Here is a 16,131-nt window from a genome sequence, read left to right as displayed (position 1 = left end):
TCCCTTACCTGCCCCTTCCTCCTCCACAAGTTTTTCTTCCACTGTCTCAGGATATCTCAGCATTTCTTTCCAAAGACTTGCCACCAGACTGACTTCATTCTTCTTGCTCTTCCTCCTAACAGTTGAACTAGGATGATATGTTTTTAACCTAGAATGACATTAAAGGATAGGAGCTACTTGGGTGTGAGAAAGGATTAATAAAAAAATTCTAATAAAACCAAAACATATAATAAATATAATAAAAATAATTGTGTCATTCTAAATTAGAATGGAAGAATATACAAGCATATGCCACTGGCAAAATTCTAACAAATGTTTCTTGTTCAGAAGAAAGTGAATGTGATGATGGGATTTCCAGAGAAGTTGAAGATAGGATTGTTGGGATGGGGTGGGAAATACATAAACATCAGGAAATGGAGGAAGTATGTCAAAAAAAGTATCAACTCTCGGTTTTGCAATTTATATGTAAATTTTGAATTATTACATAAAGATTGTTACATAAGAAGGAATTTTAAATAATGATTTGATAACTCACCCCTTCTAGGAACTCTTCTTATATGGTATCTTTTTCTTTCTCCCTTTAAAACTTGTTTTTCCTTTTCTTTTTCTTTCACTCCCTAAACTGATATTTCTCAAATCGTGGCCCTAACAACCCTATGTCAGAATCACCCAGAAATTTGTGGAAAACGTGTAGTTCCTGGTCTCACTGCAGACCTATTGAATGAGAATCCTTGCGGAGGGTTAAACACCCGATATTTAACAAATTGGTGATTCTTAAACAAAATAAAGATTGAGGGCCACTGCTTTAAAGGTAACATGTTGCTCTAGGTTCTGATCTCAGCTGCTTTACAGCCCTCTGCCTTGGCAAACCCATTCTTTTCTTCATGTCTAACTGCTGTTTCTGAAGACTCCAAACTCCTTCCTTTATGTTCTGACCTCTTTTTCACATTCTGGTCCCACAGTTCTGTTTTAATCAGTAGGTCCACCCTGGCACTCGAAGGGATTAACATAAGACCCAAACTCTCCAAATTTTTAGTAAAAAGAATGATGGAACCAAACTCTTTAGGTGGAGAGAATGACCAGGAAATACGAACTGCCTTCTTGCTGAGTTTCACTTTTCCTTTGGAGGGCTTTCTCTTTTCTTACTAAAGCTGCACTCTGCCCCTTCCCATCCTTTAAATCTCAGAAATAGCATATTATAATGGTTAAAACCATGGATTTAAATATTTTCTAACAATAGAATTTGGAGGAAAGTTACCTTATTCCTATAAGTCTAAGTTGTCACTTCAGTAAAATAGGAATTAAAACAACAATAATAATTAGAGTTTTGGTGTGCTATATGTAAAGCATTTAGTATTGGACCTAGCAATTAGTAAGTGATCAATTAATGTTAACTATTATTAGTAATAAAAGCAAGTTTTCCTTCCTTTTCTTAGTATAGCTGGGATAGATTGTAATTTTCCAAAAAAAATTTAGTAAGAGGAAAAAGAGTATAAAGAAAGATAACATAAAAAGCATAAAACAATCAAACTCTTAAGGTATAAGTTTCTAATTCTATGGTACTTTACTTACATCTAGTAGAACCTGTTTGAATACTCAGTCAAAAGAATCCCCTAGTAGTCCAAAGGTTATATCCCCTCCTCCTTTTCTTCATTCTTTCCAGAGAAGGTGATCCAATCAGACATCTTTGAGGGGGAAAAAAGTTTCATGGCCCTGCCTAGAAGGAAACCACACTCACTTTTCTTTTTCTTTTCTCCTATACTTTTCCATAGGTTCCTATCACCACAAAAGTCAGGGTCATCAGAATCCTCTCTTCCTTCATTGAGAGTAGAACCAGAGTTCATAAGTAGGGTAAAGAAACCATTCGGTCAGTTAAGCTCCTCAATTGAAATCAGCAGTTTGAATTTTCCAAATCATCTGTGGAATTTCCAGATCATCCTGACTCCTCTTTTATCTTGTCCTCCCTTGGTCTTAACTCATCATCTTAATTGCTGTCACTCAAATTTGGGACCTCATTACCTAACTTATTATAATAGACTCATGACTAGAATGGATGTTTCACCATTTTTCTCTAAATAACGTCTCATATCATGTCCGTCTTCTGCCTCAACACCACTTTAGCAGTTTCACATTGTTTGTTGCACTTTTGCTAAACTCCTTCACCTAACATTTCATACTTTTATTCTCTGACCACAACCTCTTTGGTTCAGTCTTACCTCTCTCTCTTTCCCTAAGAAATTATAGTCAAATCCCATACTTGCCTTTTCGCTCTTGTATGGACTGTGGCTCCTACAAAAAACTCTCCCCACCAAATCTTTGCCAACCAAAGATTGGCACATTTGCTCCTGGGACAGCTTAAGGGCTTCTCTTTCCTGATCACCTCATCTAACACATGGCTACTCTTCTGAACCTTCTTTATGGCCCTTGTTATTGGTGTATTACTACTGAACTCTGGTCTCCTTAGGGACAGAAAAAGTAAATTTTTTTTGGTACCTAGACAGTCATGAGAACATATTTAATATATGTTATGTGTTCAACAAATTTTTGTTGAATAAGTTATTGAAGTTGTTATACTTCTATGAATATGATAATAGAAAAATTATAATGTATAAGAACATTATGAGATTAATATGTTCAGTTTGTTCTCTTTCCAATACTTTATGAGTTAGAAATGCTTATTTGAAATTGTGTCCCTATTTATAATAAGATTTTTATTCATGATTATCCTGAAAGGAGAAATGAACATGTTCCTGTTTGTGTCTATAGATTGAAAAGGCCTACCTTATCTTCTTTGCTTTGAGTAAAATAACTAGCTTTTTTATTGTATACACAGAAATATGGTCAACTTCAAGAATATCTAAATTTGGCGGATTACTTTCAAGATGAGAAGTTTGACTGAATTGTAACACATTTCCTTCAGAGAAGATTTTATAAATTCCTGTAAATGTGAAGATCATGAGTCTTGTTTCTCTGTATCATGTGACGTATTTATATATTTTATGTGTACTTTCATGGCAAATATCTTGTTTAAAACATATGTTCATCTCAGTTTCCATGAAATGGCACTCTACAGTTAAACAAAAGTTTTGTCTGCTGTACATAGAAGACATAAGCCCAATAATTTTTAAGTAAAGAGTATTTTAAAGTTCTAAAACAGGCCTTTATAACAGATGATTATCAGTAAATGAGCTGTTCATGTCCTGTCAGCTTAGTAGGCAAATACTGTATTTTAAAAATGAGTCCAGACTAACATCTACATGTATTTGTTATTGAATCCCTGGCCAGATTTGTTTATTATCCTTTCACAGTATTAAATGATCTGCACTGATACATTCTTTATTACTGTCATTACCTATATCAGTGGGCCATGGAAGAAACCTCATGTTTCATTCAGTTCAATCCCCTCGAGTTAGAATCAGACTGTAATTTACCCATTCTAAAGAGGAGTGCTTTTCTCCGGTTCTGAAGTTTCCTTTAGAAACAGAGCTCAGGCCTCCGGAGGCTTTCAACACTCACATTCAGGAATAATTTTGTGATACGTTTTTTTTATGCTTCATAATGTTCTTTTGATTTTTTATTCGATTTGTGTACATGTTAATGGTTAAGATATATTTTATTTATTTTTATTCATAACCTTTCCCATATATGTATTTACATTACAATCCAAAGATCTCAGAGAGTCAAATTCAGCCAAAAATAGTTTAAAAGCATACTTTGGCATCTGCACTGCTTTGCACATCTAAGTTTCCCCATAATATAATAAAGTAAAATGGTGTCATACTGACCAAATGGACCCTGTGTATTCTGTATCTTTAATTCTTATGAGTAGTATCGTAGTAGGATCTATTTTACTGTACAATTTTAGATACTTGTTTCTGACTTCTGTTGATTGAACCTGGCTTTAGTTATTATATGGTTCATGCATAGAGTTCAATATATGTGCATACATAAAAAGCTACATTTTATTGAGTCCTTACATAGAGATCACTTAATATTTTCTGTAGTTAATTTTCTGAAATTATCCCTATTGTCGTAAGCAAAATGAGTGGGAAAAGCTCACAGCATGCCAAAGATACTGATGCCGATGTTTCACGTGAGGGGTGCGTACCATTTGCAAAGTGTGAAATGGAAATTCCAGTCACGTATCTCTATTCTTAGTTCTCCAGCATACAGAAATAATCCTTAACTAAAGTGAAACCACAGTTGAAAGTTGCAGATGAACTGACCGTGCTGAAAAGAAGCAAGACGGAACTGGAGGAAAAGTAACGGTCATGTTGGAAGGGGTAAGGAATGGCCTATAAAAAGGCAGGCCAAGGAAAATGAAAGTGAATGATCTGTAAAGTATCTCTAATGACCCTGGAAGCATCGCTTCTCATATGTGCATGACACCACAGACAAGTTTGAGAATGCCGAAGAGTGAGAACTCCTTCCATCTGGAGAGTTTTTGAAATTAATTTACATATTGCTTCACATGCCATGCGTTTAAGTCATAAAAAATAAAGCACTATCAATTAGAGGGACTTAATGATGGCAGCCAACCCAGTTCCTACATCAGGCTTCTTGTTGGCATGCAACATTTTTCCTGTTGGAACAGCCTTCTGACTGTGGATCAGGAAATTTAGTAAGAGTAGTTTTGCCAATGTCTGAGGTTACTGCAACCAAGCAAACTTCTAGAGTGGGTGTTTGAAGAACACAAGAGGCATTTAGGTATATGGTAACACCAAAAGGATAACAGAGAGACGGGCTGTTAGGATGTTAGAATGAGCATGGTTTAGGGCCCAAAAGCAAGTAGTTGATCAGAAAGAAATGTTGAAAAAAAAACTGAATTAACCTTTACAGGTATCATGATATACTGTATTATTTTATCATCATCATAACCATCGATATCATTTACTCAATATAATACTAAAATAATAGTTTATAAACTTAAACTCTCACATGTCTATGAACTTTTTAGACCTCGGCATTTAATACAGTGGTGTCAGGTGGCCTTGGTTAGTAGAGATGATGAAGAAGACAGAAATGGACAAGTAAAAGGAAAGGAATGTGTGAAAGAATCATATGGCTACACAGAAGCTTCAGGGTTGGAGAACAACAGCATAAAAAGAGGGAGAGGGAAACAAGGACAAAAAGCATTTATTTTATTGGCAGTTAGATAAAATTGATCATGTTTTCTCACTTGTCTGCTCTCATCTTCAGAGGGATAGTTCTATTCACTGCCCATTCCTTGAAGGCATTACAGCACTGCCTTAGACTCTAGCAAGCTGATTACAGTGTAATTGTGGCTTTGCTATATTGAGGCAGCAAGCGCAGTGGTTAAGAGGGCATAGGTTTGAAATCAGGGTTGAGGTAGAGTCCTGAGTTGTTACTTCCTAGTCACATGAGCTGCAAATAAGTAGTATAATTTCTGTGAGCCTCAGTTTCCTCATTTCTGAAATGAGGTTAATAATACTAATCTTTCAAGCCTGGATTAAGGGAGATCTGTGTGAAGTACTGTGCCTGAAACAGTGATTAAATAGTAGCTGATGTAAATGGAAATGAGGATGTGGATGATAATGATTACAGCTTGAAATTAAATGGCTGTGAAGGAAAAATATATACAAAAGACACTCCAAAAAAGTGACTTACACCACTGATTATAATATGAAAATGTATTAAATTCCTGCTTGACAAGTTTTTAAGGTATGTCCCTGTCTAGCATGGAAATCAAAGTTTTTATCAGAAAGAAATAGTGGATTTGACTGAGGATTCTGTGTTACTAATGAAAATCAATGCTACAGCATGACTGTCGGGTGAACAGCGTTTTAAATTTAAATATTACATTTTCTCTCATCAAGTACAACTGCTGAATATAAAGTGCCCGTAGTAATGAAAGATAATGTCTAATGAATACAACTTAAAATCAAATATAAAATGATCAAAACTCCTTTGACTTTTAATGACACCTCATGAGAGCGTTCTCCAAATTTGCATACCTAACAAAAATATATTTCTGCCTTTCCCCATTTGAGTAGTGAGGAACTCAGCCTTAGAAAGGTTAAGGGAAGAAGTCCAAATGAAAAAAAAGGTATATTCCATCAGTATACTTGTCCCCAATTCCCAACAAACATTCCAGAACTTGTGAAAATAAAATGGACTAAAGCAGGCCAGCCTATTGGGAACTAAAGTGTAAATAAATCCAGTGGTACAACTGTTTGCATTGATTTCACCCATTCATTTCCATCCATAGGTCAGTTTGGAGAAGGACCATTTGACTGAAATGGGAGAGTTGGTTTAGATTAATGAAGGCCCATTGCTTGAGACCTCAGATCCACTGACTTCCAAGTTAGGACACCCCATACTTATGGTCCTAACTATCCCAATATTGTGCTCACCCGAATGTATTCTCCATAACTGATCATGACAAGCACAATCCATTCCATACTTTGAGACCTTAAAGGCAGGACCACGTGAAGATGAGACAACAGTCTGTGTAACTGATGTATTTGGTTTGTTATTAAACTTCTTGAAACTCCACTGCTACATGTTGATTTTCCTCCCGATATATGCAAGCCAAATAGCCACGGAGACCTCGGATCCTGCAGTCGTCTGTCATGGGTAATCTTGTATTTTCAAAGGAAAACCTTTATTGTTTTTTGTAGAACTGGTATTGGTGATTTCACCGTCATAAAATCTTTTAACTATTCCTACCGATGTGCTTGTAATCAGCCAGTCGACTTCCCCCAGAGATCACAGGAACAGGCAGGCAGGTGGACGGACAGACACTCGCCTGCCCTCTGCCCCCGCCCTGCGCCCCCTCCCAGCGGCACAGACCCCCGTGGTCCTTATTCCTACGGGGAACACTTCCTGGATGCTCCCCCAGCTCTCGCTAGGGTGCTCAGTGGTGTCATTTACAACGCACTGAAACGCGAAGATGATATCCTCAGGGGGGCGTGCTGTGGGTCTGAGAGGGAAAATACATTCCCTGGCCGGGAATTTCTTAGACACTTTGAGCCGGTGGAGCCGTCGTGTCGGGGCTGGGGAATTTCCCCCGCCTTCCCCCCTCGGCCAGGCCGGGCGGAGGGAGCCTTGCCCGGTCGGGCCCCGGGATGCACCGCTGCGGCCGCTGGGCGGACCCGCGCGCTTCCCTTGCTCTGCCCGGTGCCCGCCGGCCGGTGCCCGGTCCCCCGCCCGTGCAGTGCCGCCCGCCGGCCGCCAGGGAGCCCCGGACCCCGTGCGCCCCCGCCCCGCCCCCGCCCCGCCCCCGCCCCGGTGCCCGGTGCCCGGTCCCCCGCTCGTGCAGTGCCGCCCGCCGGCCGCCAGGGAGCCCCGCGCCGCCGCCCGCGCCCGCGCCCGCGCCCGCGCCCGCGCCCCCGCCCCGCCCCCGCCCGCAGCCCTCGCCGCCGTCTCCCTCGCCGTCTCCCTCGCCCTCTTTCTCTCCCTCTGCCGTCCGAGCACAATGAGAGCCTGTGTGCCGCCGTGACTCGGGCAGGGCAGCCGGTGTCGGCGAGGCGGCTAACAACAGACGGGAAACAGAAAGGAAAATACGAGCTACTTTTTTTCCATCCATAAAGCGGAGCGGTACGAGAGCTTCAGGCACGTCGCCCGCTGCGGGTGCAGACCCGCAGGTCCGCCCGCCGGGATGGGATGTACAAAAGTGCACAGAAAAGTGGCTGGACAGGACTCGGAGCAATTCGCTGCAAGTTTGTAAGTTTGACCGTCGTGTGTAAACCACTCTCGGAGGAGTTTGCGTGTCGGCGCCGAGCGAGGGTAGAGCCGGGCGGGCCGGGCCGGGCCGGGCCGGGCCGGGGGCGGGAAGGAGCGTGCGCTCAGGGACCTCGGCGCCCGCGCTGCGACTTGAGGCTGCGCCCCCCGGGCCAGGAGGCCGAGGACCGGGTGAGGGACGGTGCCGCGGGGAGCCCCAGAGAAAGCACGGCCCGGAGCCCGGTGACCGACACTGCCAACAACCCAAAAGCCTTCTCCGCCCTTCGGGAGGAGACCCCATCCCGCGGTCCCCAGAGAGGAGAAAGCAGCCGAGCCCGGGGAAAGGGAGGACAAATTACAAGCCAACAGCAGCCCCTCTTGGTTTTGGTACATGCTGAACACGGACTTCGAAAATTTCCCGAAACGGCACGTTTTTTCTAAGCCGAAGAAAAGTCAAAGCTGCAGGTTGCGTAGCCGTCTTGGAGACGGGTTTCTGTGCAGAAACGTACCCATAAAATTTTCTCTGAGACAACTAGGTGAGGGGGAGCCCGGCCCCCCACTAACTCCTCTCCACTCCCCGGCTGCCTGGCTCGGGCTCGGCTGGACGAGCCCCGAACTCCCGCCCTAGCCCCAGATGCTGTGCGACAGCGTGCCCAGGGGCCCGCCCGCGTGCTGCTGCTGCTGCTGCTCCTGCTGCTGCTCCTGCTCCTGCTGCTGCTGCTGCTGCTGCTGCTCCTGCTCGGGGGGCCACCGACTCCGTCCAACTTCTCCAGGGCTGTCAGGTGCAATTAGAGCCAGTTGACAAGGGTTTGTTTCCAGCTAATCCGGTGGGTGCCATCGGTTCTGTTCTGTCTCCTCACCTCGGTTTCCCGCTCCCCTCCCCCACCTTCCCCGCGGCCCCCCAGCCTCCGAGGACCTCTGTCCATGTGGCCCTGAGCACGGGGCTCGCATTGTCAAAAACAGACTTGCCTGCGAGAGGCAGCGGGAGCCTCCCTCCACCTCCCCATCCCACGGGCAGCACCGTACCCGGTGAGATGGGGGACACAGCGCCCCCACAGGCCCCCGCAGGAGGGCTGGGGGGGGCCCCCGGGGCGGGGCTCCTTGGAGGGGGCTCGGTCACCCCGAGGGTGCACAGCGCCATCGTGGAGCGCCTGCGGGCTCGGATTGCCATCTGCCGCCAGCACCACCTGAGCTGCGAAGGCCGCTATGAACGTGGCCGGGCCGAGAGCTCCGACCGGGAACGAGAGAGCACCTTGCAGCTCCTGAGCCTGGTGCAGCACGGCCAGGGGGCGAGGAAGGCTGGCAAACACGCCAAGGCCGCTGCCACCGCGACCACCACCACGGCCCCCCCACCGGCCCCTGCTGCCCCCCCGACGGCCTCCCAAGCAGCCGCCGCCACAGCCCCACCACCCCCGCCAGACTATCACCATCACCACCAGCAGCACCTGCTCAGCAGTGGCAATAATGGTGGCGGTGGTGGGATCGACGGGGAGCAGCCGCCACAAGCTTCAACCCCTGGGGACCAGAGGAACTCAGCCCTGATTGCGGTAAGGTGCCTGGTTTTCTCATGATTCTGGCTGTGGTCCGCTGGCCTTCGGTGAGGGTAGAGCTCACCTTGGCCTGGTGTGGCGTGGACAGCCGTGACAAGGGCCAAGGTGTTGGCTGTCTCCAAGGCCACCGGGTATGCAGTTCGTGCACTTTTATACTTTCAGTCATCAAGTTCTGCTGGTGCTCACTCATGGCCCTTCCTACACTCGTAGGGTGCTTTTTAGGCGGTAAAAAGCCCGAGTTTTCTAGAGGCTCTCTGGAGTCCAGAGGTGGCTCCAGGCTGGCAAGATCCGAGCGAGCCACTGAGGAAGGCCCAGTGTCCGATCCTCCTGTTCGGGCTAGCCAGTTCTGAGTAGGCCTGACGAGCCACTCTGCAGCCCTTATGCCTAATCAGTCCAACTGATCTTCATCAGAGCCTTTTCCTTCTTTTCCCATTTCCTCTGCCCCTTTCCGAGCAGCCCTTTCTTGCGTCAAGAGACGATAAGTGGTGATCTCTACCACAAAGGAGTTCTGTGAGTGTCCCCTCAGCCAAAAGTGAAATGTGGAGAAAACATCCCAAAGACTAGTGAGGGTCTGATTTCACATGGACTCCCCCTGCCCCAGCCCAGTGCCTTGCCCAGGCGCTACAGTCAGGTAGCGTCTGCCGGCAGCTTCCCTTGAAGTGGGCAGGCACCAAGGAAGGGGCTGTTTCCCAGGCCATTGTCCTAGGAAGTACCTTGTCTTCAACCACTCCTGGCGATAGGGCATCAAACCTGAAAGTTCTGATTAAGTTTTTGGCCGGGAGTTCTTCCTCAGAGGCACAGACACACCCCATCCCAGAGGGAGTATCCCTTGAATCATTGGCTGTCAGTGCCAGTGGTGGTCAGGTGACTGCCTGCCGGTGCCCACATCTCCCGTAGCTTCTGGGCCAGTGGCCCTGGGCTGGAAGGTGGAGCCCTGCCCCGCAGCGCAACAGGCCGCCTCCATTTCTGCCGTCCGTGGGGCCCTGGAGGTTCTGTGTCAGCTTGTAGCCCAGCTCCAGTTTGCCCAGACCCTAATGAAAGTCAGCAACAGGAAACGGCCACGCGAGTCTCAAAGTACGCAAAAGCCCAAAGGAGAGGAGGGCACCTCGTCATGCTGTTTCATCCCTGACTACAGTTAACCTGTAGGGTCACGTTAGAGCTTCAAGGCCTGACTTCCCTTCCCTACCACCTGTTCCGTGGCCACCTCTCCCTGGAATCCCCTAGGAGAGCAGTGGGAGATTGTTCTGTGAAAGAGAGCTGCTGAGGTGAATGGGAGTGGGGGTTCAGGGCGGGGGCGGGGAGGGAATCACTCGAACGGAGAGAAGAATGAGGTTTGTATGTATGTGTGTGTCACTGGCATCTGCAGCCAAAAGTATCTAAATGCCTTGATTGTCCTCAGTAAACTTACAATCTGTCTGCAAGTCTCCCAATAATACTGCTTTGTGTGCTTCACAGTCTCCTGGTAAGTGTTTCTGGGGATGATACAGGGAACGAGGCACCCAGCCTTTTTCAGTGGAGAAGAATGATCTCTGACCTGGGTGCCAAGACTGGAGGTGGCACTCACATCCCAGCCCCTGCAAGGAAGGTGGCATGTCTGCTCATGACAATGTTCTTGAAATTTTTTTGCTTTTCTCCAACATGGAAAGCAAATGAGGCTGGAGTGGGTAGGGGAGCTCTGGAATGTGAAATGAAACCAACCTCAGAGGTTACTGTCACTTTACCATAGTGATAGCCACACCGGGAGGAAGTGAAAGGACGGTGTCCTGCCTTTCCCGACTGAAGGCTTACAATGTGGCTGTTGTACCACTCCTGTTCTAAAAGAGAATCTGAACCCTCCTAGCCACCAGCCACCTCCTAAAACACTGCCTCGGAGGAGACCCCAAGCACAGTGATGAGGAGAGGTCGGTGTGAGTTGGGACTGAAAAGAAGAGTTGATTTCTGGTGGTTGCTTTTCATTGAAAACGTGTGGCATTGCAGAGGTTCACCCGCCACTCTGGGTTTGGTTATTGGAAATTCCCTTCTCCTTTTTAGCTTCTAAATTTGGAGCTTTGTTACTCAGCATGGTACTCAGAGGTGGTGATGCAAGTACTGTATTAACCTGATAACATTGTGTTTGAGGGAGGCCTGGGCATTTGGGAGTGATTCATCTAGCCCTTTAGATCTGCAGGTCCCACTTCTTGCGGGCTCCTCTTGTTTTCAGAAACACAATTTAAAGGGGCCTTTGTGCAGAAATGAGTGTCAGAATTCTTAATTTCATTGCTGTGTCCGTAACCAGATTTATTTCTGCTGGGTGTTTTGAATGTAGCACTTTAATAGTTAAGTCACATGCCATAAAGCTCCTTTGGAGAGAGGGAGAGGGAATACTGATCATCTAAAATCAGATAGTCACTGTGTCCTCAGATGAACGCTCTGGATGCTGCATACCTGCCCGTACAACACCTTGTATGTATCAGTAGTATTTGAATGTGGATGGAAGGAGAACTTCTGGTCTGTGGGATAGCATTGACTTGAGGGCTATTATACCACAAGAAATATATAATGTCTGAGTTTTTTTGATAGGCTAAGTTTCAAGAAGAATGCAAGAGTAACTTCCAAGCCAGTTCTAATTCTCTCCACATTGAGAGCCTAATTCTGCAGCCCTTACTCAGCCAATTTCTTCGTTTCAAGTTCAAGGGAAGTACCATTGCTACAGCAACTGCAGGAACAGGGCCTTTCAGAGGGTCTGGATTATAGGGCTTTGAGCAGATCTGCATTTCTAACCACTTGGAGCAGGCTTTAGGTACTAAATCATTTTCTAGTGAAGTATGTTTGAATCTTTGAATGAACTGTGAAACTGAATAATTGCTGGTCCATGGAACAGTAAGGTTTAGAGCTTCTGCGGTTCATTATTAATCTTTCCCTTTTGCCTGAGACAAGCTCTTTTTTTCTATTGCATAGACTGTGTTGCTAGGATGGATAGATAAGTGGTTCCAAGTCATCTTTTGGCTTTAAAGATTATCTTTTCTCTAATGTAGTGTGGAGGAAAGAAAGCAGATCAGACCAGGAGTCCGCATGCTCGATTCTGTGCCTGCTTGATCACTAACCAGCTGGGTGACCTAGGACAAGTTACTTAGCAGTCATCTGTAAAACAGGGAGGACAATATTGCTGTCCTAGCTTGTTGAGAGAAGCAAATGAATGTGTGTTTCGGAACAGGCTTCAGGAAATATAAAGCACTACAGAAATGCAAAGCATTACCACTAGTATTACTAATAATAAACTACTAAGCAACGAATCATAATACCAGTTTTTCCAGGGATTAAAAGTATACTTAAGCTTTCAGTTGTCTGTTTTAAATGGTGAAATGGCTTTTATTGTAAATAGTGGGATTGGTATTTCAAACTGAGTGCTGCCAAGATAAGACTGAATTATCAGTGTACTTAAGTGTTCCTGAAGGTCCCAGGAAATCCTAGTTAAAATGTGCAGTGTTGTGAAAGTGTTTGGGATCTTTGCGTGCATGTCCTTTACGGGCCTCTGCATGGACCAGAGCAGATTTGGAAAGGTGTGTCCACCAGAGCGTCTAAGGAATATTAGAAAAGTCGTTTGCACAAATGGCATGGGAAAGTTAAATATTTTGTCAACAATAGTCTAAAATGTTAATTGTTAGCTTAAGAAAGTCAAACAAGTTAAATCATTGCTAGAGTTCTCTGGTTATTTTTAACTGATAATAATCAAGTTTCCAATTGACAATTCATAATCTGAGAGCTCTAAGTGGGGGGTTGAGAACAGAAACAGTTCATTGGCCAGATCTGGGTGTCTGTAGCTGTCTACATGATAAATATCCTCCCCAGAACAGTGATAGGAGTGTTTACATTATTTATATATGCAGCCATCATTTCCTTAAGAACTGACCTATTTTTGTTCTGTTTTCCAGAACAAAGTAATAACGGGAGAGTTCTTATCTCTCCAGGACCTTCCTACCACTTCTTTCAAGTAAATATAAGATCCCACAAAGGCAAAAGAGTTCAAGTGGAGAGAGAAGTTGGTATATAATCCTTTATCAAAAATGGGCAGAAAGCTGGCTTTGATGGCAGGGGCTGTTATGTCAACCAAGATGCCCTGCTTGTCTGGGTCAGTGTTCGTTTATGGAAGGCATTTGTGTGCTTTGAAATAATGTCCTCATTAGGTGATGTTTTTCAAACCTTAGTGTTCTAAACCTTAAGGTTTAATATTGTGTGGCTTCCCTATGCCTGTAAACCTTTCCTAAGGACCAAGAAAAACATGGGTTTCAGATGTTCTAAGATATAATAATTAAATATGATTAAAAGAGCGGCTATGATTAGCTGTTCTTGTTTTTAATTGTTGTTGTATGTATTTGCTTTTAGTGCTGCTATTTAATCTCGAAAAGCCTGGATGGAAATTAAAAAACAAAACATCAGTTCTGCCATGCATGGCAAGTAAGCTATCCTGAATGAATTCTACTACTTCCCTGTTCTTTAATCCAGGCCTCTATATGTCCAGGACTTCCATAGGCTGGATCATGTTTAATGAAAACAGTTCCAAATTCTTTCTTCATTTTCATTCTGATTTCCCTCATGCTCAAACAGGCTCTGTGGGAGAATATCGAGAAATATGGCTAAAGTCTCTGCTCGCTCCCCAGGCCACTGGGCACATCAAGACCACTTGGATAAAGGAACAGTGCAAGTACTAACTAGGTAGGATGGACCAAAACTGATGTAGAAAATCAGAAGAAAAAAAGGAATAAATATTTAGTGAGCCCTAGATGTATCAGGCACTTTTATGTTTTATATAATACCTTAAAAAACATACACACACAAACCTGGTGAATGAGCAACATTTGCCCCACTTCTCAAATAAGGAGGCTGAGGCTTTAGTGAAATAGCAAATGGAGGAATGTAGCACATAGATTTTATCTGTTGACCAGTAGTCAGATCCCACTTCACACCTACTATCTTTATGAACTAGAAATAATCTTATTCTTCTTGGGCATCGGTACCTTCACCTGGAAAACAGAGCCAGTGTTCCTTAGCAGAACAGTCAGCACAGAGCCCGGCACACGGTAGATGCTCAAAACGTTGAGTCCTGTCAGGAGTTGGTAGGAGAGAGCATGAAAGCTGGCTCAGGGAGAGCTTTGTGTGGGTCCCCAGTGGGGCCTCGGAAGAGGGTGCGTGTGGAAACGTGGGTGGGAGTGGCTAGGTGCAGATGGGTATGAGCATCAGGTGTGGGACAGAGTGGAGCCTGCCTGGCAGCACTGGGTGTAAGTAGTGAGGTTGATCCACTGCCCGGAGGGGCCAAAGCTCTGGCCAGAGTACATCAGTAACCCTGGAAAATGGTAGAGTGAGGAAAGCTCAAAGGAGTCAGCATCTCTGAAGCAATAATAATTCTTCATACACTTGAGAACAAGTATTACACTTCTCCTCCAGCAGCCTCTTCTCAGAGCACATTGCCTAGGTGTTCTGTATCACCTATCCTCAAGTCCCTTGAGCTGCTTAATGCCTTGCTGTTTACACACTTCCCTTATTCCTGGTGAATTATATACAACATGACATGGCCTTTGGCTCAGGAAGGAGATGGGTTTAAGAGCATGCTAGCTAGACACAGGAGAGAAGCTAAAAGAAGCAGTACTGAGGACACAAACCTCTCTTCCTGGCTGGCCAGGCCTTCCAGGGCCAGTAAGAATTGCCCTGGGGCAAAAGTGTGTTCTCTTGATGTATAAACTTATCTTTCTGACAGATGAGTTTACTTATTTACAAAACTTGGAAAAAGTCTTTTCATTTAAGAAAAAAATTGTGAGCAGAAAGTAATGTGAAGCTGTGGTTCCAGATAACCTTTGAGATCTTGCTTGCTTGCTTGCTTTTTAAATGCAGATGTCTTCCATATCTTTGACTTGCCCTGAGGTTCAGTGGGATATCTTTTCCCCTATTTGGTCCATGTCTGCATGGCACGGGGAAGGTACCCTATGGAATAGATGGCAGAGGAGAAAAACCAATACTTTATGATTGAAGGCATGATGTTGGGATGCGGACCATAGTGAATGGGGCCCCTATCTATAGCTGCCAGCTTCGACCCTTTTCTACACGTATCTAAGGAGCAGATGAGAAAGAATCAAAGCTGTTCCATTTCCTTATAGAGGGGATGAAAAGAGATGTTCACATATTCTCCACAAGTCTTAAAGAAGGCTAGAGAGTTGGGTCCTACCACAGTGCTGAAGGAATGACTAGGAAATGGGCAAATAGCAGTATTTACATGCACTGTGTTCTCCATGGGTCTTAATAATTTTAGCAGAAGTCCTGAAATTTTATATCAGATTGTGGACGTGGGTGCTTTATAGAGTTTGGAAATTATCTGTTAATTTGATAAAGAATTGTTGTGCAGTAATTCTCTGCCATGAAAGTTCATGTATCCAGGGTCAGCAATTTGATACAGCCTTTGCCCTCTTTGTATTTACAGCTAAGAAATGTGTGGATAGGGTTGGAAATAGAATTGTGAAAGTTCACTTAAGGAGGCAAGGGGGCAATGTTAAGAGCCTGGGATCAGAGGTGAGACGACCTGGTTTCAGATCACAACTCTACCACTTGGTTAAGTTAATTAAACTCTCCTGCCTCAGTTTCCTCAGCTATAAAATGGAATGATATTAATAGAACTACTTCGGATTGTTGATTAAATGAGATTATTGCCTGACACCTAATAGAGGCTCAATAAAATTTCACTGTTGTTGTTATTGTGAAAAGTGACATACCTGAGTCAGATTCATGTTTTTTTCCAGTTCAGGATTCCATCTTCAGAATGTATCAGAGATATTTTGTGGGGGCATGGCCTTTCTCTTTAATATTAATTAAAATGGTTAGTGATGGATGCCATTTCATCCAGTTTCCTGAAATAATTTAAAATGGAGATGTC

The 16,131-nt window shown here is 44.6% G+C and overlaps 2 protein-coding genes across 8 annotated transcripts in view; both read left to right on the top strand.

Annotated features, from left to right (window-relative positions):
• The window catches only part of CCDC82 (coiled-coil domain containing 82), a 34,220-nt gene extending 30,427 nt beyond the window's left edge, over window positions 1-3,793 (top strand). For all 6 annotated transcript variants that reach the window (XR_012015980.1, XM_072795087.1, XM_072795086.1 and 3 more), the window contains one exon: window positions 2,834-3,793. Coding sequence is in view for 4 of the 6 variants with exons in the window: in XM_072795087.1 (XP_072651188.1) it covers window positions 2,834-2,899 (66 nt within the window). In the remaining 2 variants the exon portion in view is untranslated. The remainder of the gene's footprint in view (window positions 1-2,833) is intronic.
• Window positions 3,794-7,361: 3,568 nt separating this feature from the next.
• The window catches only part of MAML2 (mastermind like transcriptional coactivator 2), a 344,064-nt gene continuing 335,294 nt past the window's right edge, over window positions 7,362-16,131 (top strand). For both annotated transcript variants that reach the window (XM_072795092.1, XM_072795091.1), the window contains exon 1: window positions 7,362-9,230. In XM_072795092.1, the coding sequence (XP_072651193.1) occupies window positions 8,718-9,230 (513 nt within the window). In that variant the 5' untranslated portion in view covers window positions 7,362-8,717. The remainder of the gene's footprint in view (window positions 9,231-16,131) is intronic.

This window comes from Canis lupus, chromosome 23, assembly GCF_048164855.1.
Source record: "Canis lupus baileyi chromosome 23, mCanLup2.hap1, whole genome shotgun sequence".
Lineage (NCBI taxonomy): Eukaryota > Metazoa > Chordata > Mammalia > Carnivora > Canidae > Canis > Canis lupus.
The sequence above is the reverse complement of the archived record's forward strand: the minus strand, read 5'-3'. Positions and strand labels throughout refer to the sequence as shown.